General features: G+C 33.6%; 1 protein-coding gene across 2 annotated transcripts in view; it reads left to right on the top strand.

Moving 5' to 3' along the window:
• The window catches only part of LOC129954197 (uncharacterized), a 339,004-nt gene that overhangs the window by 299,791 nt on the left and 11,807 nt on the right, over positions 1-27,406 (top strand). For both annotated transcript variants that reach the window (XM_056067941.1, XM_056067940.1), the window contains exon 3: positions 24,462-24,670. In XM_056067941.1, the coding sequence (XP_055923916.1) occupies positions 24,462-24,670 (209 nt within the window). The remainder of the gene's footprint in view (positions 1-24,461; positions 24,671-27,406) is intronic.

Genomic DNA, 27,406 nt, shown 5'->3' with positions numbered 1-27,406 from the left:
TAATTTTTGTTGAGAAAATTGTTACTTGGATTTTGTTTTTAATTTATCGACCAACAAGGTCCTTTGTAAGATATAACTATTTTAAAAATAATAATATATTTATTTTTCCCAAGATATTCGAGCAGTAAATCAAATGTTACCAGCTTTAAGTGATATTATTTTAAGTTTTTACGTTTTGAATACAACTTTAATTGGTTGTGAATCAATTTTTTCTAAAAACTGAACAAGATGCTTAAAACATTATTCTACGTTACACAAAATTATAGTGAAAGTATATTCGAGTTGACAAAAATATACTTATTTAGCATCACGTCACATTATATACTATAAAATAAAGTGAGATATTTGGGGTCAACCAAAATATTATTTTTTTTAAATTGCTGTAGTAAAATAAATCACCCCAATATATTTTGAAAGGTTCTTAAGATATGGACAGCAAAATATGCTTTCCCAAATGCACACATCCCCCTAAAAATCTTTGATTTTTAATTTAACAAATTGGATCGATTACAATACCGGCCTATGGGAAGTTAATAGATGTGTAGGATCACGTTTCCCAACAATATCGATTTAAGAAAAAAAAAATATGAAAAATACAAATTCTTCGACCAATGCTCTTAACATACATTTCAAAAGAGAAAATATATTAATTTTAATGACTTTTATTTTGCAATACATTTCTGTCAAAGTATTTAAACATTAAATATTTAACTAATTTTAGATAGGTGTTTTTAAAACTTCTAGTTTTATTTGAGGACAATAAATTAGGTAAATGCACATTTCCCTATAGCGCCTTTCTTCTGCTTTCTATACATTATGCTTTTTTCCATTGTCAATCAATAACGAAAAAATCGGAAATATAAAGGAAATATTTACATTTTTAAAATAATAATGAAGTCATTGGATTTTTTGAACATTTTATTAAAGTAATAATCATCCAACTTTATAATACAAATATTTTGATAACTATCTAACACTTTTTTCTGTAAATATCTTTCTAATACAAATAGTGATTTCTACTCAAGAGTTTCTTAAGAAGTTCTAAACAAGCCATAATAAGCAAAGACCCATTCTAGTTTAAAAAAATATTTGATTATTTTTCATCTAATAATTCATGGGTGAACATCTTTAGATATAAATTATATGTTCCAACTTTTATAATTTATTTATTGAATTCGCTTTAGAACTTAAGACTAATATAACATTTATTCTTAGATTAATAGATTTAAAATGCTTTGAGCAAATTTCAATCAAATCTTGTTTTTTTAATTGCTTCATCATAAGACTAATTAATTACTTTGAAACTGAATGCAACAATGTAATCTATTTATCCCAAACATACTCGTATGGTCACCCTTATGTTTAACATTATAAAACAACTTCAAATCATTTATTCGGAATAAAGTTCCCTGCTCTACATTCATTCATTTACTTCACAGTTAATGACGTTTTCATTGTCATCAATATTAAATGTGTGTATTTTTCATTATAGCCTGTGCCTTTCTTTCGAAATTTCAAGAATTTAGCAACCCTTGTCGTTTTTCATGTTCACCTGGTTGTCAAAATCCGTTTGCGATCGATTTTTCGTCGGCGTATTTTTTAAATGCTTGTGATATCTTTTAACGAATGCAATGCGCCAACAACCACCACCACCCGCATTTTTCTTGACTGCTTACCCAGCAGCAGGCACAGCCACAGATAGTTCGAGTTCAGGTTCATTTCGACTAAGAAATACGAAAGAAATCTGTCACATAAACATGCCGCCGACTGCCCTCCTCCCGCGGCGATCATTACATACCAAAATTTATATTATGACAAATCACTTACTCGTAAGTAGGTAAGGTATACAAAACGTTCAAGGCGGCCTGGCCTGGTTCAGCTCTTTTCTCTTGTACTTGAACATAAGCACAAAGTGGTGGAATTTTTTGGGAATTTGCTTAGGTGTGTTAGTTTTTATGCTCGCCTGGTACTCAGAATCCATTTGAGATCGATTTCCTTGAATCAGTTGAAAAAATCTGTTGTGATCACGATCATTGTGTGATGATGAAGATCAAGGGTGATTATCGTGACGATGATCGTCTACCGTCTCGCGTCGCGTCGCGTCGTCGCCTGACTTTAAAAATCAAAATGTGCGATAAAACTACTCTGCTTGTTTATGAAGAAAGAGTCATTTTGTTTAATTTTTTTGAATCCGAATGTTGACGTGAAGTTTATTTAAAAAAAAAAAGAACGTGATGACGTCTGCGATCGAAGTGGGGAGCGCAAGCTACGCGACGTCGACGACGACGCCAACCAAATGCGATCACTTTCGATTTCGTTTGAAAAAAGTGAAAGAGAAACTAGAAATGATGATCGTCAGTCACCAGCTGGGCGAAAAAGGAATTCACTTTCAATTTCAGAAAGATCGATATACTTCCTCGAAAAATACCAGGCAAGCATAAAAATAAGACTGCAAAGCAAACCCGTGTGTAAAGAAGTTATTTGATATTTTTTTTGTATGTTAACAATTTTTGGAGGTTTTTGAATTTTAATGCTGTGTCGTGTGAGTTGAGTTGACCTAGAAAATGTTGTTTTAAGCTTATGCTTCACAGAATAAAAATGTTTATAGTTTTGTTATGATAGTGAGACTGAATTAGCTGTTATAAGACAGAGCTTTGAATTTGAGGCAAGTAATATTGTGGGGCATTTTATCAAAGGCAAGGCAATCTCGTGTCAGCTTCATGTCATCCATTCTCTAGAAGTCTTCAATTGAACAACCTTTAAGAAAGCGGTGAGTCATAACCTAAGCTTTCGGAGATTATTGGAATACATGATGATTTTGCTTTCATTCTATAAATTTCTATTATATTTTTGAACTTTTTTAAGAATAGGGAAAATACATGATAAAAGATCAAGTTTGGATTTGAAATGTTCAATTTTTTTAAGAATAACAGATTTGACGTAATCAGGACTAAAATTCTGTTTAAGTTTATTTTGTAACTAAATCTAATAGGTGTAAACGGTGTTTGGTATGTGATTAAGAGAAGTTGTAACCAAATAACTTTGAAATTGTTGTCGAGACCGAAGATGTGAATTTTGAAAAAAAAAAGAACTTTGATTTCCTTTTTATAATTAATAAATTAAGTCATTTTGTAAAAGACATAGGAAGGAAGGTATTGGGAATTGTGGAAGTTAGGTTAGGTTGATGAGCTGGAGATTTATCACTACGACCGGTCGTTCGCAACGTTTTTTCGTCATCAATAGCTTAACAACAAATAGAGATATTCACTTTAAATAAATTTTGTACCCGTGTACCGTGACATGATAGTTAGTTCAATGGAATAGACAACAAAATATGAAAAACAAAAATGTTAGATAGTTAGATTTGCTGCTGCGGTTGTTCTAGTTTTAAGTAGTTTATAGGTAGAATAAATAGTTTAAGTTAGTTTTAAGTTTTATTTAAGGACTTAATTTTAAGTAGTTTTTAAGTAAAAATAAAAAAGGATATTGATATTAACTTTTTTTGATTTTCTAATGAATTCAAAAATAAATAAAATTTAATTGAAGTTAAATAGATCTAAGTGCTGAAAGGCATTAGAATTGAGTATTATTGTTTTGATTGACTAAGAGTGTCCGTATGGGACTAATAAGTTAGTTGTAAGTTATGGTTAATTAGGCTACTTTTATGAATTTTTGTCTAGCTTTAAGATAGGTTTAAGAATGAACTAATAAAAATGAATTAAAAACAAAAAAAAAGTGCGATGGATTGTCATGCGAGAGGTCTTGGGTTTGATCCCTGCCTATACAACCTTTTTCACGGGTACTGCCTCTTGCGAGGAATTGACAAATTATCCAAGAGTAATTCTTGTCATGAAAAGTGCTTTCTCAAATTTTCCGTTCGGATTCGTCTTAAAACTGTAGGTCCTTCCCTGAAAACAGTACTCGCACACATGAATGGTTGAGAGTTGTCAGTCACTAGGCCTTAGTACTCAAACGGACTGTTGCGTTATCCAATTTATTTTATTTTAAGTTTAAAAAAAAATGAAAATTTAATTAACTCTAAATATCTCAAGAACCAATGATGCGAGAAAATTGAATTAAATTTTATATTATATATTTTTACGTGATACCGAACCAGTTTATTTAGGGAAAAGAATCCAATCAACGTTTTTTTTTAGAAATCAAAAATACTTAAAAAATATATTTGTGACCTCTAAAATTTTACGAATAAAAAATGATTTTATCTCCAAAACAATTTTGTGTAACATATAAAAACGGTTTTACGTTGACAGTTTTTTTATAAAAGATAAAAACCTAAAAAAAAACATTACTCAAAGTAGGTAAAAATTGAATTTCGACTCAAATATGTTTTCAAAAACTTGAGATTATGGCTTCAAACTTATTTAATCTTATAAGAAATATTGTTTTCAACCTTTGGAATTTTTAAGAACAATCGAATTGACAGTTTGTTTTTTAGAAAAAAAAAATTAAAAGAAAATTTAACAAAAGTTGGTAAAAATCTATTTTCGACAAATATATGTTTTCAAAAATGTGAGATTATGACTTTCAACTAACTTAAGCTTATAAGTGTTGTGTATGCCAAAAGCAAAATTTTAACGAACTTACATATTCAATTTTAAAGTCATACAATAGCAGCGTAAGAGCCCATCTCTGTAATCGATGTGCAGTGTATACTGGAACTCCTTCCTTCGATCCAAAAATAGCCAAGAGCGGTTGATGATCCGTCTGAAGTAAAAATTTCCTGCCATAAATCCATCTGTGAAACTTCTTAACACAAAACACCAGTGCCAGTGCTTCTTTTTCGGACTGGCTATAGTTTTGCTCCGTTTTTGTTAAAGCCCTTGAAGCATGTGCCACTGGCTGTTTGGAACCATCTGGAAATCTATGAAGCATAACTCCACCAATGCCGTCTTTCGATGCATCCCCAGCAACTATAATTTCCTTTGCTGGATCAAAATGGACTAAAACCAAATCTGATTGGAGCGCTTCTTTAGCTTTGTTGAACGCAGCATGACATTCACCAGACCAACGGAACTTTACATCCTTCTTGAGCAGGTTATCCATTGGGGCACGTATTTCACGCACATTTGCAATGAACTGCGAATAAAAGTTGAGCATTCCCAAGAACGAACGTACCTCTGTAGTGTCCTTGGGCTCCGGCATGTCTGCAATTGCTGATATACGCTTTGGGTCGGGCCTTCGTCCGCTGCTGTCAATCACAAACCCCAAAAACCTCACCTGTGGTTGGAAAAATCGACATTTTTCGTAGTTTAATTTGAATCCCCACTCTTGAATGCGCTGTAATACGAGCTCGAGAATATGCCTATGTTGTTGAATAGACTCTGCAGCTATGATGATGTCATCAATAAATGACACTACACCCTTCAATCCAGTCAACATTGTGCTTGTTATTTGTTGAAACGTACCTGGTCCGGTCTTTACTCCCAGAGGTAGTCTCTGGTACTGCAGCAATCCTTGGTGAGTATTGACTGTCAACAGCTGTTGTGAATCTTCACTCACTTTAACCTGTAAGTATGCATCTGACAGATCAATGGTTGAAAAATATTTACCTCCCTGCAACGTTATAAAAATTTCTTCCGGCAAAGGTAGTGGAAATTGATGTGGCTCCAACGCATCATTGAGCCCTGTAGAAAAATCCGCACAGATTCTTACACCACCGCTTGCCTTTTGCACAACAACAATTGGAGCAGCCCATTGTGAAAAATCGACTCGCTTCACGACGCCCAATTTCTCGAGGCGATTGATTTCATCATCAATCAGAGGAAGCGAGGCGAAAGGTACCGGTCTTTTCTGCCGAAAACATGGAACAGCTCCTGGCTTGAGTTGCAAGACTGCTTCTGCTTTAGTGCATAAGCCCATCGAACCGTCGAATAAGTCTGCGTACTTCACCTTTAGCTCACCTACTTCTCGCTGAATGACATCTGGTGCTACCTGCGTTTTGCTAATTGTACCTACTACTTGGTTACAAATTGAATTGATAGGAACGTCAAATAGCTTCAACGAATCAATCCAGTCTATTCCCAATATGTTAAGCTGGGGAATGCTTGTTATATAACCCACACCTTCGAATTTCGTGTCTCTGAACGACACATGACACTGCAACTCGCCAGTTAAAATCAGGTTTTGACCACTAGCGTTTCTAGCTGAATTTTTTGTTGGCTGGATACTTGGACTTCCAAGGTTTTTCCACGTATCTTCCGAAAGTATAGTTATGTCAGATGCTGTTTTGATCTGCAATTCAACTGGATTCCCATTGATTTTCACGCAAATGAATTTTCTTCTGCATGCATGATCCACTTTAGAAACTGAAAATATACTTTTAGATTCACAATTAGTTTTTGATTGCCTTGAAAATTTATTTTTATAATTTGATTTTTTCTTATAACTCTTGCTTGCACTTTCGCAGAAACCTTCTTTATGCCCTTGACGACCACAATCAGTACATTTATGCGATTTGTACCAACATTTTTCGGCATAATGCATGCCACCGCAAAACCAGCATGGACTCTTCGGTGGGGACTTGACCTTCGCCTTCCCTTGATGAACTGCTTTGACTTGAGTTTGAGTGTCCTCAGACCGACCTTGAACGAGTGCCACATCGTGCTTCAGCATCACCATCCGTTCACATTCATTAGCCAAATCTGAAAGTGTCAACTTAGAACTGCTTCCATCTGCCTCCAGCTTAGCTAGTAACCGCGTTCTGATGTCAATCTCATTTGCACTCGTCAAACCACAGACAAACATAAGGCATTTAAACACATCGGAAGTTATTGATGAGAGATTAAAATCTTCACATTTCTTATTAATAATGCCAGCGTATGTTTGGTAGTCGTCACCTGATCTTTTTTCCATCTTCAGACAGTTATAACGGGTTGCAAAAAGAGAAGTCTTACGGGAAAAAATCTCAGTTAACTTTTTTACCGTTTCTTCAAAACTCAAATCACGCGATTTTTTTGGAAGAATTATGTTGGAGTAGCGATTGTATGTTGTCTCGTCTAATTTTCTTAAAAGCAACCTCACTTTTGATGCCTCGTCCAGCTCCTTACCATCCACGTTGAAAACGTCTTCATGACGGCCAAACCATTCGGAAAATGTCAACCCATTCTCAGGGTCATAGATGAACTTGGTTAAGCTATTCGCCAATGTCTCCATAATCCTCTCTGCAGATGATTTAATTATCGTGGATGCTCCAGATAAGGTTCCGTTAAGCGATACATCCAGAAATGACTTCATTAGCTCCTGTTGCTTTTCCAAAATCTCATTCTGATTTTTAAGAAAAGTTTTAAATTGTGCTGCATCCATTGCAAAATAAGTTCGTCTCCTTTAAAAGAAAAAATATACCTCGTCGCCACAATAAGTTGTGTATGCCAAAAGCAAAAAAAAAGAAAAAGACACCCGTATAATATCAATATGTGAACTTTATTCGATGGCTGCTAAAACAAGAGAGACACTTTTACAGATTCCATAGTTTACAGATTGTCTACGCCACCTGTTTAACAAGTGACTGCTATATAAGCTGTGTTCATATTCTTGATAGCGGTGGGTATCCAACAATAAGAAATGTTGTTTTCAGAAAAAAATTGAGAAAAATCGAATTGACAGTTTTTTACAAAAAATAAAAACTTAAAGATTTATAAAAGTTGGTAAAAATAGATTTTCGACTCAAACATCTTTTCAAAACTTTGAGATATTTGCTTTAAGCAAATTTTATCTTTTAAAAAATATTGATGTCAACATTCGGTAAAATTTTGAGAAAAATTTAACAGTTTAAAAAAAAAACATTATTAAAACTTGGCAAAAATTTACTTTCGCCTCAAATAGCTTTTTAAAAATTAAAAATATTGTGTTCAAACTTTTTTATTTCACAGAAAATATTGTTTTCAATATTCAGTCGTTTTTTTGTTTATAAAAATCCAACGATTCGTTTTTTTCATAAAAAAATAAAAACTACAAAAAATAGTACCTACGCAAATTTGGTAAAAAGTAATGTTCGGTTCTTGATATCTCTCAAATTAATTTCATTCATCCAATTTGTAAAAATTTAATAAATGCTACTAAAATTGGTAAACATTTGTTTTCGACTAAAAATCTATTTAATAAAACTATTTTTTCAAACAAAACTATTTCCTTATATGGAAAATATTGTTGGTAATTTAAAAAATTCAAGAACAATTCAACTGACAATTTTTTTAACCCAAAACTATAACCTACATTTTTTTAAGCAAGACAAATCGATAGACAGGATGGAAAGTTATCAGTGTGGGTCGCATCCCAGCGTCTTTTTGAAAAGCTTTTTGAATGGAAAGTAAATTTTAACCAAGTTTTAGTATTGCTATTTTATTTAAGGTTTTTATTTTTTGTAAAAATTTGATTTTTCTCAAAATTTCACCAGATGTTAAAAACGTTATTCTTCGTTGCACATAATTCTTTTTGGGGGGAAAAAATCATTTTTCAATTGTAAAATTTTCGAGGAGAAACATTTTTTTTCAGTTTTTTTTATTTATAAAAAAACTATTAATTGAATTTGTATCCAAAAATATACTTGTGTCGTACCACGTTACAATATATAATTTAAAATTTAATTCAAGTCTCCAGCGTTATTTGTTCGTGAGATATTTTGGGGAGAGGGGGGTTGGCTTACCTTTTTTTTAACTGCTATGGTAAAAAAAACTACCCAACCCATGCAATTTTCTTGGGAGGCCTTTCTGCATCTTTCTGCATTATTATCTGTATTAAAAAAAATGTATTTCAAGTCTCTCTTCTGGTTCTTGAGCTATGGACGACAAAAAAACGTCGCGAACGTTAAGAAATGGTCAACATTTTTAATTCGATAGATCGGACCCATTACAATAACTTCCAATAGGAAGTTAAAAAAATGAATGACGCCTCTGGATTGTCATATTCCAGTCTTTTAAACTAATTGATTAAGCCTATTAGGCTGTTTCTGGCAATGTCTTCGAGTTCGTCAAGACTATCAAAGAAGTGTATACCCAAGAGTTTCTTTCTAGTGCGATAAAATGTTGGGCAGTGGCATAGGAAGTCGGCAGTGTGTTTTTGCTCCCCTTCATTACTTCACATATCGGCAGTAGTGAGAACCACTTTTTAGATTGTGCCCTGGTGTAATGTTTTCAAGTAATCTCAGAGATTTTTGTGTTGGTGGAGGTTTTTAACCCCTAACTTTTTGATAATATATACTAAGAGAAACGCCTATGGAATTAATTGGATGAAAATCATTAATCTTTGAAGAGGTAGTACCAACTTCATAAGTGATTTCACCAATCTGCTGGTTTTAAATATGTGCACAACGCTAGCCAAATTTTTCATAATAATTACTCACACTTACTTTTTTTAATAAGAAAATTTCCCAAAGTCGTTGTAATAAAAATGAAACAACCTGAATTTGCGATGTTGTCCCTACTTTAAAGTTTATTGATACTGTCTATCTGAAAAATTAATAATCATGTTTTAAACTCTAGCTATTCTAAAAAGGTTAAACAGCTAACGTTCACTGATTCAAATGTTATGATAGACGGGTTGAGCAATAATTTTAATGACACTTATTTTTTCTATAAGTTAAAACAGTTTTCTAAAGAAGGACAAATCTATAACTCCACTGTGTCTTTGTCTATTATGAAGTCTGTAGAAAACGGACTTTTTTAAAATCACACATTAAAAACTTTAACAGAATGAAGATGGTCAGGGCAAATTTCTTAACAACCTACTTTTAAGGACTTAACTTTATTTAAACGGACCTATTGACTAGAAATCCCAACTGTATAGACAGGACCGTAAGCTAATACGATTTGTAATTCGGTCTAAGAACCGAATTGTAAATTTGACAAACCTATTTCTAACTGTAACTTTAGCAAAATGTTAAGAGATACAGAAGTATGTCAAAATCGTTTAGTATTAGTTAAGTCATCTTTTATGCTTTGTAACTTGCTAAAAACTGTTTTTTTGAGTGTTTCTTTTCCATTTTACTTTTCAATAATTACCAGACCAGATATTTTGCCGGAAGAGAAATATGCCAATACCAGTGCTACACAGTTCGCTCTATCTTTCGTCACTGTGGATGTGGATGGTTAGTGGTTTTGGGAACTCGAAATTGTGCATAAATGTTGGTTGCTTTCTTTTAATTCTCCTTTAAAATGCATTCCTACGAGTACATTTCCTAAAAATAAATGTAATTTTACCACCTTTCCCAACTTTTTGCTCATCTTTTTTGATCAGAATATATCATCTTCCTAATTTTACCTTCATATAATTTTACGAATTGTTCTTTGTTGAACTTAATCCATCAGCAGCAATTCCTTAACAATTACCATAGCTACATGCGACACGTACTCGTTTATATATAGATATGAGTATGGTTATGGGTACCTACTCAAACTTGAATATCTGCTCAGCAATTCATTTTCTCAAACTCAAAACCCTAAAGTGGTAATAAGTCCAACGAACCATGAATTCATATTTTCAATTTTCGCTGAAAATGCATTCATATCCTTTTGTCCTTCAAATTCAGTGCATACTACAGACAGAGGCACACAATCATGAGTATGAGATGATGATGATGTTGATGGGCCTTCTCTTCCTTTTATATGTATAACATAGACAACATGTATATATCTACATATCTACGTTGGCTGTCTGCTTCTGGTTCTCTCCTGATGCAGAAGCGCCAGCGATGGTACTTTTCCTTATCAACTCTTTCACTGTCACGTTCACGTTTTTCAGCCGCTTGTGTATATTTCATCTCCGTTCTCCGTCGCCGCAGCGCGCTCAGTGGTTCCTCGTCCTTCGTAAAGTATATGTTTGTATATGTACATACCTACGTATAGTCAATTAACAATAGCACAAAAGGATCTCATGCTCAGCTCATCTCTCAAAACGAACTCAGACCAGCTATATCGAGCCATATATCGTCAGAGGAAAATCCAAGCCAAGAGCAAGCAAAGCTAGGGACAGGGACATGGTGCCCTTTACAGAGGCATTATGCAATTCAACTCATAAGCAAATTATCCTCGATGTACACAAATATACGTATATGTACATTATAAAAGTTTGCTTACACAAAACAAACACACAACACACACTCACGTCAGCCAACTACAGTACTTTATTATTATTTGCACTAAGGAAGGTCCTTTTCGAGAATGATGATGATGATGAGCTAAAGGTGAGCATGAGGATGATGAGTCTGTGGGGAGGGCTCTGACGGAGAAGAGCACGCAGAAAAAATGAATAAATACAACAAACAAAAACGACCATGTTGAATCCATCAGGTTCACTCGTGCATTTCATATTTGCTCACCGCGGTACGCGTATATTCGCTGCGAGGCCAAGCTGATGCAAACTAAACTATACAAACTACGAATTGCAAAACATTACGGAAGGATATCACATATACCTACACGACGAGTATAATATACGTAGAAGTCCTTTAGCATATCCGAACCGAATCCGGCCAGACCAGGAGCTGAGCTGAGCCGAGCCAAACGAAACGAAGCGACAGACGATTACGTGTTGCGAGCCCGCACAAGTGAATGATGCAATTGCCAAGCGTGTGTGCTGCATGAGATGAGGTTCAGGGATAGGTGCCTTTGCTTAATTTTAAGTTCCGTATAAATGTTGAGACGATAGCTGTCAAGAATTTGTTTAGATGGTTCCGTAAATGGAGAGTGTTTGTAGTTGAATTCTGAAAACTCGAGGTTAAGATATTCCTCTCAAATAATGATTTACGAATGATGCCACAACCAATGGGATTTAAGAACAATGATGATAGACCAAGCTTCCATATACATAAATCTTAGAAAGATTGAAAGAAAAAAAACTAAAATTTCTTAGTGCATTATGAATATTTTCCATTAGACTTTTATAACCATTTTGCTCTGAAGTTCGGAGAAATTTCACGGGAATCTGTTTTCAAAAATGAAATTGATTTCAAACTGTTTTAACAAAATGAATTATTTTAAATGACTGGCACACAAAGCAGGCTGACTTGGACCGCGTTGACATAAATTATGATTTCTTTACCCCATAAGTAAAAGTTCAAGCAGCTTAAAGTCACACGATCTCGTGACTTAAAGTTCGTAATGAGATGATCTGCTCTTGAAAAGATCGTGCAGAGTGGTATGAGCTGGGGGAATCGGCTAAGGCGATAGTTGACTATCACTTTTTTGATAATCAAATTGACTATCATTTTCTTTCTGTCTGTGTAAGATGATTCAACGCAATTCAATTCGATTGAACAATTTCAGATCCAAACTGTCAAAATTCATTGTTGCTTTGGTGAAATTTTGAGTTGATTCTTATAAAATATCTAAATAAAAATATGAAATTGGCTGTTTTGGAATACAATACTTATATTTCTTCCTTTTTTCGAATGTCGTAAGCTTTGTCGGTCACAGAAATGTGTTTTTTAACGAAACAAAGCGAAGTAAGAACATTTTCAAGTCGTTTGTGTAAGCGTCTGGTAGCTCTATTCGGAATAAACATATTTGTTTGAAAATGACTATCACATTTTTGTTGTGACAGCTTTTTAGTCATGTTCAAATCTTTGACGTCTATATCATCTGAATTGAGCAAATCACGTATCGTTAACGTCCAAATAAAACAAAAAGTGGTTGTCAATTGCTGATAAGTAACGTGTTGACTTTTTTTTTGGACTGATTTGGATCAATTTTACGGTTTTGTTGCTAAGTTTATGCTCATTAATCCAAAAAAGGTCGAATTTATGGGCCTGAGCCTCGGTAACTTAAAAAGGCTCGCGTCTTTTTCAAAATAAAATTTCTTCTCTCGCGGTCAAATAGTCTTTTTTTTATCAACGACAAACTCAAAGGGATGTTATTACCCTTATTGAGCAAAAGACTATTGAATTTCTAAATATTGCAATGATAGGAAAAGAAATTGTTGGTAAAATCACACAATCTCGTAGTACGGCTAAAAACAATAAACTTAATAACGTTTCTGAAACACTAACTTTGAACGGTCTTTTAAAAATACCGACTGTATAAGAGACTTAAAAATATAAGTTACTCATGCACCAAACCAAAAATGTACGTATTGAAGTTCTAAAGACAATAGCCAGAAGGGTGAAAAACTTCTGACATTGCCTTTAGAAACCAAAACATCTTGAAAAATGCGACAAGGCCCAAAATCAATGTCATTTCGCCCAAATTAAGTATCATAACGCCCAAATAACTAATTGACAAATCGACCAAAAGATATCATGTGCTTCAAAATTTGAAAGTCCTGAAAAAAACGGCCAAGCGCAAGCATAACACAAAAAAATATCAGATCGCCGAAAACTCGAAACTTCAAGAAAGCTTTGAAAGTTTGACTTTATATCACTTTCAGAAAGCGAAATATAGTAGGGGGTCACTATGCCTCCCATGGATACTTCATTGCTTATATGCATCTCATTCAAGCCCAACATCCCAAAACGACATCTTTTGGGCTTTATGGACATTTCTAAATTGAAGCGTTACGACATTCAAAGTTGGTTTGAGTGATATATGTAGTTATATGCGAAAAGCAGTCAGCAGTCGTCAGCGAAGCAGCCAAACATATTAAATTATTTTACACTTACACTTTTATATACACTCACAGGTTGATGTGATATGTATCTCAGAAACTTGGTTCAACTGTAAGTTTCCTAGTTCGGTGTATGATATTGAGGGCTACAAACTCTTCCGTAGTGACAGAATCGGTCGAGTAGGTGGGGGTATTGCTGTTTACTTGCGTAATGAATAGGATATCAAGAAATTTGCCGATCAGGTGAAAACACTGCTAATGATTATTTGCTTCTTAAAGTTAATTGTAGAGTAGAGAGTGTTATGCTAGGGGTGATTTATAGACCTAACAAAAACACTGAATTCGATACAGTAACTAATACATTAGAAAGATTTTCTTTCTATACTCCTAATATAGTTTTATGCGGAGATTTAAATTGCAATTTGTTAGATATTCGTTTGTCAGCCACTATGACTGATTATCTTATAAGTTTAAATCTTCTACCTATTAATGTTTCGTGCGTCGGCAACTCACTTCGCTAAAAATCATATCGACGTATTCTTTGTTGGTGATATCAAGAAAACTCCTTTCTATAACCAACTAACTGCCCCAAGTTTCTCATGTCATGATATGATATTCTTAACCTATGATATTCAATTGGACGTGCATATGCAGTCATAAGTTATAGAGACTTTCAGACCATAGATTACCATAGTTTAAGTTATGATGTACAAAGTACACAATGGGAATATATCTATCAAATGCAATCTGTGCACCAACAGGCAGAGTTTTTGCAAGAAAATCTAAACAACCTTTATGATCGTCACGTACCCATGAAATAAAAGGTAATTAGAAGTAATTCTTTGCCATGGTTAAATGCTTCTATAATCGATTTGATTAAAAAACGAAACAATGCGTATATTCGTTGGAAGCGTTATAAACTAGGAAATGTTCATGATATCTTTCGTTATTTCCGAAATTTAGTAGTTTCTCGCATTAAAACGGCTAAGAGACGCTACTATGAAAATTTATTGAACCCAGATATCCAATCTGGGAGTAACCTTTGGAAAAACTTGCGTAAATTGGGCAATGGTAAACGAATTTCTGAACCTAATTCTAACATAGACTGCAACCAATTCAATGCCCAGTTTGTGTCTTTATCTGTTCCCAAAACACATAGTTCAATTGACTCTCATGGCTCTGCGTATGATGTTTGGAGTAATGAAATTGACGACCCTGAACAAAGTTTTAACTTTACTCGTTTCACAGAAGAAGATATCGTCGAGGCAATGCTGTCCATTAAATCAGGCGCGGTAGGAATAGATGGGATAAATCCGAAGTTCTTGAAAATTGTACTTCCTCATATTCTAAAATACATATATATATATAAATACATATATCATTTATTAAATTCTATATTAACTAGTTCTGAGTATCCGAGAATATGGAAATATACTAAGATACTTCCTATCCCTAAGACTTTAAACTGTACTAACCCAGAATATAGGCCTGTTGCTATCCTACCATTCCTATCCAAAGCCTTTGAAAAACTACTTTTAAAACAGATGCAAGGGCACCTAACATATGAAGCTGTAAAACGGCGCTTTTACTTGTTGTTGATGATATACGCAGAGCGATGGACATGAATCGTGCTTCATTCTTAACATTGCTAGATTTTTTAAAAGCGTTTGACACAGTCGATCACTTCGTGCTGTGCCAAAAACTTAAGTATGATTTCAAATTCTCTCGTTTTGCGGTAAAACTTCTGCACTCATACTTATCTAATCGATAACAATGCGTTGCTGTAGAAAATCAGACATCTTCATTTCTGACAGTCCCAGCAAGGGTCCCTCAGGGTTCTATTCTTGGACCTCTATTATTTTCACTTTACGTTAATGAGCTTCCTCGACTGGTTAAATCTTGTAAAGTTCATATGTTTGCTGATGACGTCCAATTATACTTGGACACTTCTGTAGATAGCATAAGAAATGTTATTAACTATGTTAATGAGGATCTAGTAGTTATACAACAGTGGGCTCTCAAGCATAACCTCACCCTTAATCCAAGAAGATCTAAAACTTTACAACCGCGCCCTTGATAAGTCAAGCTTTCCACCGGTTCTGCTGGGTGGCTCAGTTATTGAATTTGTAACGTCTGCTGAGAATCTAGGTATTATTTTTAACAAGACTTTAATATGGAATCACCCTGCAGCTACTACAATTGGCAAGTTATATAGTGCTCTGCATCTACTGTGGACATCCCAAAGGTTTGTTCCTGTCAGTAGTAAGATGTTGCTTGTAAGATGTCTTCTATTACCTATTCTGCTGTATGGATATGAAGTGTGGTGTAGCGTTGACTCAAATACAAGGCGAAAACTTAATGTTATATACAACAACTTTGCCAGATACATCTTCAATATAAGATATTACGACCATATTTCAAGTTATTCTAAACAAATAATGGGTCTGGCTTTTGATAACACTATAAAATTTAGAATTCTCATTCAGCTGCACAGTATTTTACAGCCTCGTCAACCTGATTAACTTTTTCAAATTCGCTAAGAACTGTCGTACTGATCCAGCCAAGATTTGATTGCCTGCAATCTGAACGTAAAATTATCGAACGCTCTAACATATTTTATAAAGCTTTCACAAATAATAAGGTTGTAATCTTAATGTGAATTATGAATTAATAAATATGAATATGAATATGAATATACACTTACACTTTTATTTAAAAATATTTGCATGTTTTTAACAAGATCCATCAAATATTTATTATTGACCCTATGAGCGTGTCATCAGTGAAAAACAGCTCTCAAAACGTTAAAAGCTCTTCCAAATAAAGAGAATCAGTTTTCAAGGAGCTACTGGAAATTATCAAAGTTTACCCATTGCTAAGACTCTGCCCAGAAACCTATATAATTCCCCGAACTATAAACCTTTATAGAAAGCCCTATGCAACATAATGATGCAAGAACTTTCAACATTTTTAAATTCACACAACAACAACAACAGAATGTTGTCTATTTCCATCAGACTGCAAGAACTTATATTATAGGTTATAATGTATATAGAATAAAAAGCCACATAGGACGTAACCAAAAGCACCCCCAACACGTCCGTCCGTAAGGACCCATCATGATGTGTGTTCCATTAAACTATCCGATAAAAACATTCTTAAAGGGTGCATTTTCCCCTTAAGTCCCATCAGCACCCAGTACACAGTACCCAGTTCTATTTGCAGTCAGAGCAAGAGTTGAATGCCGTCAATTCTTTTTATTGGATTCCATAGAGGTATTTAGTGTACTTATATGTTTAGGTTTGTGTGTACGTCGCTGCACATTGTACTGTACACTGTTTACAGTGCATACTGTACAGAGTTTGTTTCCTTACATCACTCACGGACTATTCCTCCTATAAAATGTGCAATTTCGATACAATACAAACTATGCAATGCATTGGAGGCTGCATTATACCAAGCAATCAATCTATGTATGTGTAGTACATAAACGAGCGCCTCCGAGGCCGAGGATGAAGACGAGGAACCATCACTAGAGAGATCTTCGAAGTTCGAACCGAATCGAGAACAACCACAATCCCGGCGTCATCTGAGAATGGCAGTTTGTCCGGAAGGAGCAAACAAATATTTACAAAAAATAGAAATAAATATAAATTCAAAAGAAATAACATCGAGAGAAAATGTTTCAAAAATAACAATGCATTTTCTGTGAATGTGAATGTTAATGTTTGTTGTTTTATTGAATTCTCCACCGCTGCGCTGGGTGGCGCTGTTGTCAGTTTTTATTCTGCGATGTTGGTGGTTTGGCTTTTGAATGTTGGGTAACATTTACTTCAGCTGAAGCTGCTTTGATGGCAGATAGCTGTATACCGCGACATTAATATACAGTTCTGGCAGATGTTAATGATTGTTGTTATTGTTTTTAAGTTTTTCAGTTCTCAGTTTTTCAATTTGACAGGTGCGGTGGTGGTTGCGGTGCTTCAAGGTCTTTTGTACTTAAGTAAACGCCTTTTAAAATTTACAAAAATAAATGAATTTGTTCTCGTTGTAATTGTTCCTTTTTTTGACTTTTTTTTTGCCACACTGAAATTCTCCCTCGTCCACGACGACTTGACGGTGAGATGGGGAACGCCACGACAACGACCAACAGTCTGCTAGGCGCTTAAGAGCAAAAGAGGCCAGATGCATTAAAAAGTGCATTAAGACTTGAAAGAAAGTTTTCAAAAAGAAAAAAAACGAAAAAAAAAATGTTTTCCTCGTTTGTCGTCAGTCTTGCATCCTTGATGTTTTTCAAGTGGAAAATCGGGATTTTTTTCTCATAACTTAAAGTTGTTTTGAACACAGTGAGTGAACGGTTGCTATTGGTATGATAAATGAAAAAAAAGTCAGGAAAATCAAGTTACAAAAAAGTTTAAAGTTTCAAGGTAGATATAGAGGCATAGGTAAGGTAAGGTAAGGTAGCTAGGTAGGTAGTTATACCTACCAAGAAGATAAGGACCTTTGAAAAGAATTTTCTCTTTGTGTGTACAAGTTTTATTGTTCCCTTAATAAAGAATGCAAAGTTCTGTGTAAAACTTGACCGGATGTCATTAAATTTCTGCACAGGTGAACAGTATTTTTTGTTGGTTCATCTTAAAATTGTTGTACTTGAATTTTTTTGCAAAAATGTTTTCAAAATATTAGGGTTTTCCTGGGTAGGAATTCAAATAATTGGTATAGGTATCTTGCCATTGTGTTATTGTCATCAGTGGTCTTTGAAATGTTTGTAGTTTTGTACCTTAAAGGAGTAGTTTTGTAAATTGTAAATTATATCTGTAGTTTAATTGTACCTTAATTAACTATTTCGGAACCAATATAATACTTTGCATTTGCAAAATTGTGATTTCAATGTTATTAAATATTTTTAAACCTGCTTTAAAATATATTTTTTTAATTCAGAAGAACAATTATTTCTTTTATCCGAGTGACTAAATAAGTAAAAATAATTTTCATGCTCTAAACATAGAGAACAAATGATGCTAATGACTTTTGGAAGTTTGAATTATACTCTTCAAAATTAATATTTTTTGTACATCCATTTAATCAATAAAAAAAAAAACAATTACTAAAACCATGGAATATTTGAAAAATGTTATGAAAAATGTTTAAAAACAATGCCAATCTGACGAACAAATTATATTGACTTTATTCCCTTAGAAAAGTGTGTATACCTTTATATATTATGTTCTTTTGTAAAATTTAACAAATTCGATAAATTTTCGTTTTTCTAAGGAGAACTTTTTCTAGCGTTCAAAAACTGAAAAAAAAATCCATTAGGTATTTACATTTGAAGGATTTAGTAAGATCCATTGTATGTTTGTTGTTTTTATTCCCACAAATTTGGCAAAAAAAAAACATTGAATGCCCATCTGTTATTTTCAGCCATGATCCCCGGTTACCATATGATGGGTTTCGGGACAAAGTGAAGTTCATGGAAAAGTTTGACCAAAAACAGATCATTGGGATATACGCCCAAAACCGTACTATTGTTTTATGCACCACTGTAACAAATAATAGCACTAAAGAAAAATAGAATGTTGGCATATTTTCAAATTGCAAATAATGAACATAGAAAATTGTATATTAAGTCTAAAACGACTATGTTTTTCAAATTAATCTCAAGGGCTTAAAAAATGTCTTTTCTTTTGACGGTTAAAGGGTATGCCATGAAAAAATTAACAAAAATTAACAAAGCTTCAACTTCAAAACTCTAAGGCATAGAGAAACGGATAAGTGGTACTTTTTCGTACTTTTAAGATTCGGGCTAAAGATTTTTGCTTAGTTTAACCATCTTACTTAGCTTGTCAATAAGCCTACTCGAATAACAAACGTTAACAGACTTCTCACCCTGATAAATGTGTTTCATAGTCAGGATATTGGTCCCTCGATAGACATATCGGGCCACAATGTCATATCTTCTTTATACAAATCCAATTAGAGAAAGAGCTTGAAACAGAACCGTTTGGCAGTTCAAGGTATCAAACCCAAGGCTAAATCATGGTTAGATTTGAGCTGCAGAGAAGTTATCAAGAAGCAAGAGGTGAGCTTCCAGTGTTTTAGAGGCAACATAAATGAGGCATAACGGCTTTCAAGCCTATGTTCAAAGCACCAAATTCATGCATGACCAAAAATTAAAACAACAAAAAACTGCACTGTCCCAAAGGCAGTAAGATTTTTTGGTCATTCGTAAAAAGCATAAATTCTTCGTCTTTCTCGGTCCCTACTCTTTAAGTAAGCTATATTAAGAAAGCTAACTTGTTTGCAAGGCAGGTCGCCGAAAATTTGACAGTGACATGGCTTCCTCAGTTGTTAAACGCGTTAATGATTTCATGGGACCAACTGTGGCGAAAATCCTAGAAGAAGTCAGCATTCATATTTCCACTGGTCCTCGATATTATTGCAAAGAGTTGTTTTTTCACGTTAGCAAAACCTTTGCGTAATCTTTTCCATCTATGCTATTATTTTTGCGTCGTTCCGAGTAGTTGGGAAACAGCAAGTGTTCAGCCAATTCCATAAAAAGGTGAATATTTGTCTCCCTCAAACTATTAACCGATATTACTAAAGTCATTTACTTACAAGGTCATGGAAATGCTGATCAATTTCCAGCTCAACAAGTATCTTGAAGAATGAAAGTTTGTTAGTGACGGGCAGTAAGGCTTTTAATTTTTTAAAGCAATAGGTCCAATGGTCATTTTATTGTTCACGTCGACGAACAGTGTAACATGTTTTAGCATCGTTTTGGAGAGAGTAATATTATTGCAGTATAGTTAGCACTCTTAGTTTTTCATATTAATTTCCAAACTTACATAGCTTGGGGAGAGAACGATAACTCAGGGGACGAAGTTTATTGACGGATAGAACAGTTAAAAGGTAGGGGCAATTTAAAAAAATATTTACGTTGAATGCCCAACAAAAAATAATGATAATACTTACAACTTAGTCTTATAAAATGTTTTTAAGCAAACTCATTTGTCTATTAGCTGCTTTTAAATAATGTCGAAACTATGATGCACAGTTTTTGAAACAAATTGTTTCAAACTCAAATTTTGGCAAACAAAAGTTTAAAAAAAGTTAAAAGTGTAATTTTTCAAAACTTTAAGATTATCTACTGTTGTTATTTTTTAGAATCCATTACTATAGGTCTAGATCATTTCGTGTCTTCTACTTTTTGAGAAAATTGGAAAACTAAAAGACACAAAATCATCCAGTATTCATTTTTCGATTGAAAATTAATAAGAGCAATGGCTATGGTTTTGCCCCTCCCGCCCAAATTGGGGGAGATTTGCACCAAATGTACATAAAATTAAATTGGACATTAAACAACCAAAACGCTTATGTAGGATGAAAACTGAAGAAAATTTCGCAGCTGTATCGGCCAGTGTTAATGATGACCATCAATTACTGCAACGTAAAATTTTTGGTGAATGGGCTCTTGGAAAGTTGTCCGAATATCCACTTTTTTACTGAAAAATTGTGTTCATGGACGATGCTCATTTTTGTACCAATGGGTACGTTAATAAGAAGAACTGTCGATCTTGGAGTGAACATCAGCCAGAAGCATCGCAAGAGCTACAAATGCATCCAAAAAAAATCACATTTTGGTGCGGTTTATGGGTAGGTGGCATCATTGGACCGTACTTCTTCAAAGATGATGCAAATCGTAACTTAACTGCGAATGGTGAGCGCTACCGTGAGATGATATCCAACTTTTTTTTGCCCAAAATGCAAGAGCTTGACTTGCATGACATGTGGTTTCAATAAAACGGTGCCACATGCAAAACAATGGGCTTACTGTGAGGCAACAATGGGCTTACTGTGAGGCGAGTTCGGTGACCATTTGAGGCCCAGTCTATCGATTCAAATAAAGATTTCATGCATTTTCCTGAATTGTATGTGTTTTTTTGCAAAAAACTTTTCTATAGCTTTTAAAAAATCACCCATTAGAACAATCACATATGCTACGTCGCTATAATGCCGCCAGATGTTGGGGTTTTCTGAGACAATGCAAGAAATGTTTCTCACTTACTCCGCTGGTGTAGACCTACAAAACCTTGTAGAACTTCCCTTTATTTTAGTAACATATTAAAATCTCTTGGACAGTATTCAAAGAAAAGCTTTTAAACTGATTGGTCGTAGTAACATCATTAATCCAATTAAGTTTCTCGAACACTGACATAAGTTTTCTTGCCTCACCCTTTTTAACTTCCCAAAGGAAAATATTGTAATGGGTCCGATTTGTCAAATTAAAAATTTTGACATTTCTCGACGTTTCAAGGTCCCTAGAGTCGAAATAAAAGATTTTTAGAAATATGTCTGTGCGTGCGTGTGTACGCACACGTTTTTTTCGTCGTCCATAGCTCAAGAACCAGAATAGATATCGATTTCAAATAAATTTTGTTATACAGATAATAAGGCAAAAAGATGCAAAAATGGCTCTCAAGAACAACGTTTTCATCTCCAAAACAATTTTGTGCAACGAAGAATAATGTTTTTGACATCTGATAAAATTTTGAGAAAAATCGAATTGACAGTTTTTTTTATAAATAATAAAAATATGAAAAAAAAAATTAATCAAAGTTGGTAAAAATTGAGTATCGATTCAAATATTTTTTCAAAAACTTGAAATTTAGGCTTCAAACTCGTATTTTATCTTATCAGAAATATTGTTTTCAACATTCTGAAAAATGTTGAGAAAAATCGAATTGACAGTTTTTTTACAAAAAATAAAAACCTAAAAAAAATGTATAAAAGTTGGTACAAATTGATTTTCGATTCAAATATCTTTTCCAAAATTTGAGATAATAGCGTCTTACTAATTTGTGCTTATAAAAAATATTGTTTACAACACAAGGACAAATTTTGAGTAAAATAGAATTGACAGTTTTTGTACAAAAAATAAAAACCTAAAGAAAAATGTTTAAAATTTGGTAAAAATTGATTTTCGACTTAAATATCTTTTTAAAAATTGTAGATATTGGCTTCAAAATACTTTTATCTTTCAAAAAATATGGTTGTTAACATTCAGTAAAATTTTGAAAAAAATCGAATTGACAGTTTTTGTATAAAAAATTAAAAACCTAAAAAAAATTAACAAAAGTTGGTAAAAAATGATTTTCGACTCAAATATCTTTTTAAAAATTTGAAATATTGGCTTCAAACTTATTTTATTTCATAGAAAATATTTTGTTCGATATGCAGTAATTTTTATATTAAAATCCAATTGTCCGTTTTTTCCTTAAAAAATAAAATCTACAAAAAATAGTACGCAATTTGGTAAAAATTGATACAAGTACATATAGACAAACTTTTAAGCAAGACAAATCGACAGACGGGATGTGAAGATATCAGTGTGAGTCGCATCCCAGCCTCTTTTTTACCGTTATTTTAGCGCATTTTACTAGTAAAATAGCCAATTGTATTCCTCCCCTTAAAGAGTTTATCAGTACTACAAGCGCTATTTGGAATGCCCATCAGTTTTCCCTTAAGCTCAACTTCACCAATGCCATAAAATACAGAGATTCATTTTCAGTACTGCTTTACAGAATGAACAATAGACCCTTTGAATGTGAGCTTTTTATAGAAAAACAATAAATTGTCATATGTTATGAAATATTTTTGCAATTACGATCGTTCCTTCGTTGAAAGAATTTTAAATTGGTTAGTTTTTAGTTTGACGTTTTACTAAATTATGTAAAAAATTAAAATTAATATTTTTGAAAACTGAATAATTCATTTTGCAAGTTTTTTTTTTCAAATAATGAACTGTATCTTAGATAAAGAAAAAGCTATATTCCAACTCAAAACTATTGTGTCCAAGAGTGCACGTTATAAGCTGTTTAGGAGGTTTTCGATAAACATAAATGTAATCTTCATAAGTTGTCATTTCACTTGTATGTACCTATGTATTGCTTAGAAGAACTCCATTCTCCATGATGCTAAACCGGTCTGCAGATAACAATCAAATTATCGTGCTTAATTAATCTATACCTTTTATTCGACCATAAAAGAATCATATTATAATAAGTTTTATCCATTATAAAGTCTGATTCAAAATTTTAAATTTATTGATTTCGATTCATTAATTCTCAGACACTTTCAAATGATTTAATTTAATTTAATTTTGAAAAACATTAAAATTTTAAAATAAAACGAAATTCTTTTAAAATTTTCGCCATAATATTTACCACACCAAAAAATAAATAAAAATCATTATATAGGTTAGGCAATAGGTATTGGTATAATGTTTAAAGATAGATGTGAGTATAATAAAAATGTAACAAATTCTCATCTTCGTCGCGTCTGAGTCTCTGAGATGCCATTAATTTCAGTAAAAGTCTCATTTAATTGTCTTCTAGGACATAAAATATTATAGTACGCGAGGAGGCAACTTAGGTACCTACCTACCTAAAAATACCAGAAAACTGATCGTAATAATAATTGACGTCAATTTAAATACCATTTTGCCGCAAGCTTTGACAATTTTATTGCCGTACAATACAACAAACTCACAGCTAAATGTTTATCAATAAAATATTTATATGTATGTAGGCATCTATATTTACATTGTATATCCATTTGATGTTGTTATATATCCTACCCCTCTCAACCATCTCCTCTATATACCTTATACCATTTCAGGAGCCAACCACAGAAACTACCCCCACCATTATTACCTTATATAGCTTTTTTCCTTCAAGACTCAATAAATTCTTTATAAGGTTAAAGTAAATCGCACCTTATATAAACCAATTCCCACACCATATCGCACCCTCCACATCCCTTACCCTCATTTTTTTTAATATTAAGAAAGTTAAGTAAAAATAAAATAATAACAATTTTTTCTTTTTGTTTTTTTTTTTCGATTTTAGAACTCACAGTGGCGCTAAAAGACGTCTACGTGACCGTACCAACTGCCGTTAAACGTGGCGATAGCGCAATGCTGGCATGCAATTACGACATCGAAAATGATACTCTATACACGGTAAAATGGTACAAAGGCCGGCGGGAGTTCTATCGCTATACACCCAAGGAGAATCCGGCGATGAAAATCTTCAAATTACCCGGAATTAATGTTGAGGTAATCGAAATTTATGTAACTGTTTCGTATCTAGATTGAATGGTAGTAGGTATAGGCTAGGCAGGTATTAAGACACCTACCCTACATACAAACCTCCTATAAAGCAAAGGTGATATAAAGAGAGGGGTTTTGGGAGGGTTGATAATGGTGTTCCTAGTTGAAATGTCCTCTCCGTGTTGTGGATACCCATCAGTGGCAGAGGTTCTCTAGCCTTAGCCCTGCCCTTCCCAATAAAAATGTTTCCCTTATGCCTGCTGCTCCACTGCTCCACCAGCTGGGTGAAGCGGTGGTGCCACTACCGATGTTTCAAAGCACACACGTGGTTATTGCCCCTGTGGCTATGGATGTGAGTTTTAACGAATTCAGGGAAAATAAGTTCAAATAAAAAAAGGCAAAAGGCTTACCTTTATACAATTTTTTGTATCTACGTTATGTTTCATAAGAATAACCGCACATTGGCTGAAAAGGGATTAATATGTAGGTTCCGGTGTTTATGTACAATACTGGTTGGAGGTGGGGCGGAGTATTCATTTCTCTAGAGGATTTGTTTCCGTATTTATTGGAATCACTTGTTATCCAAACGAACTTTTGTATCGCGTTCTCGTCGAAGGACCATCTCACCCTGCTTCACTGTCAGGAAATAATTGCAAATAAATATTCAAATGACTTTAGGGTATGAATGAATATCAAGTGTTTTGAAAATCAAGCCATCACTGTCCATTTGTGTAAAGTAAATAAAAAAAACACCATGTATTTGTACTTTAGTGGGATTAGCTACTTACTCGCGGTGATATTGTTTGCTCCTCATTTGATTAACTCGCTTTAATACGATCGCCGTCGCCGCCGCAAGGGATATAAAATATAATTCCTATATTTATTTGAAAATTATTAAATGTGTACTTTTTCTCTGTATTTTTTTTTGTTTTTATTTGAATAAATTGTGAAATATGCTTTTTAATAAAAAAAAGTACATAATTTTTATAAACGGAGGGAAATTATACGAGCATTACCTACCTACCGTTAAATGAAAAAAAAAATAATACGTACATATTATCCTTGAGGCCATTGTCACGTAGTAAGGATATGCTACGCACATTACCACGATTATTGCTAGGAATATTTGTAATGATATTTATAGGTAAGTATTCCTACGTTACGTTCACATAGGTAGGTATACCTGGAAGCTATAAGCAATTGTTTCAATATTTGACTATACATGAGCTTAGGAATTCTCGGTATCAGATATGTAGATGCAATGATTTCGGTAGGTTGGCTTTATGTTAGCAGAATAAACATATAGATATTTATAGGTACTTACTTACTTACCTAGAAATTAAAATATTGGTTCATTATTATTAAAATGTATGTGCCCGAGGATATAAAAGTGGTTTAACTTCCACAGAAAAAAAGGGAAGAAATATGAAAAGTTAACCCTTATTATTAAAATCATAAGATTGTGAATAACTGGAAACAAACAAAATTAAATGTAAGAGTAAGTAAATACAATACAACAGAGATGTTTTGTACTGATTTCTTACTACACAACTTTGTATCAATTAAGGTCAAGTTAGATAGGTTTCGACTTTTGTATCTGAGATGAGCCATGTGTATAATATTCTTGAAACTTTGAACTATATTTTAGTCTTTTTTATTAGAAAAACAAGTTCGTTTTTCAATATTTTTGCTTAAAAAAAGTTTTTCAATTACACAAATTTCCAATTATATGGATCTAGCACATAAAGACTAATGACAAAAAATAGGCCTTTTGGAAATTTTTCTTCCAAAATGCTACAAAATATGATTAGATCGTTCTGCCCATAATTAAAACAAAGATGTTCTTAAATGTCGTAAAGCCCAAAATTTGTCACAAAGCCCAAAAATATAAAAAGAAAACGCAAAAAAACCCAAAACGAATACCGTATTCCCAATAATTTGACATATCACCCAATTCATAAAATGGCACAAAGCCCAGAAAGAGAAACGTCGTTGAAAATATCACTAAGAAAACTTCCCAAGCCATGCACGCCCGTGCTTGAACTTGCTATAGAGGATTTAGGGTAGGGCGTTGTTGTGTGTATTCAAAAGTTCGTTGCATTTGAAGAATCTGGATCTAAAGAAACTTTGCATATGCACAACCTCACAACTCCCATACATATTTCACGACATGATGATGGGTGGAAGGAAACCATTTCGTTTTGTTTTACTTTGAAAAAAGGCCAAAATAATTTGATGAGCTTTCTTGACGGTCCGAGTTTTTGGACGATCTGACATTTTTCTTTGCGACTTATAGGAACTACGTAATGTGGCTAGTATTGCATTCGTTAACTAATTCTGAAAGTGAAATAAGGCCAAAATAATTTGATGAGTTTTCTTGACGGTCCGAGATTTTGACGATCTGACATTTTTCTTTGCGACTTATAGGAACTACGTAATGTGGCTAGTATTGCATTCGTTAACAAATTCTGAAAGTGAAATAAGGCCAAAATAATTTGATGAGTTTTCTTGACGGTCCGAGTTTTTGGACGATCTGACATTTTTCTTGGCGACTTATAGGAACTACGTAATGTGGCTAGTATTGCTTTAGTTAACAAATTCAAACTCGAGATTTAATCAAACATGTTATTACGATGGTAGAGCAGTTGAAAATAGTGGGTTTCCCGATTCTGTCCTTCTTTGTCATCACCATTACAGCCGACAACCATTTGATCGATTGAATTAAAATGTTAAAGTGAAGGT

This window comes from Eupeodes corollae, chromosome 1 (assembly GCF_945859685.1).
Source record: "Eupeodes corollae chromosome 1, idEupCoro1.1, whole genome shotgun sequence".
In the NCBI taxonomy this organism is placed as follows: Eukaryota; Metazoa; Arthropoda; class Insecta; order Diptera; family Syrphidae; genus Eupeodes; species Eupeodes corollae.
The sequence above is the reverse complement of the archived record's forward strand: the minus strand, read 5'-3'. Positions and strand labels throughout refer to the sequence as shown.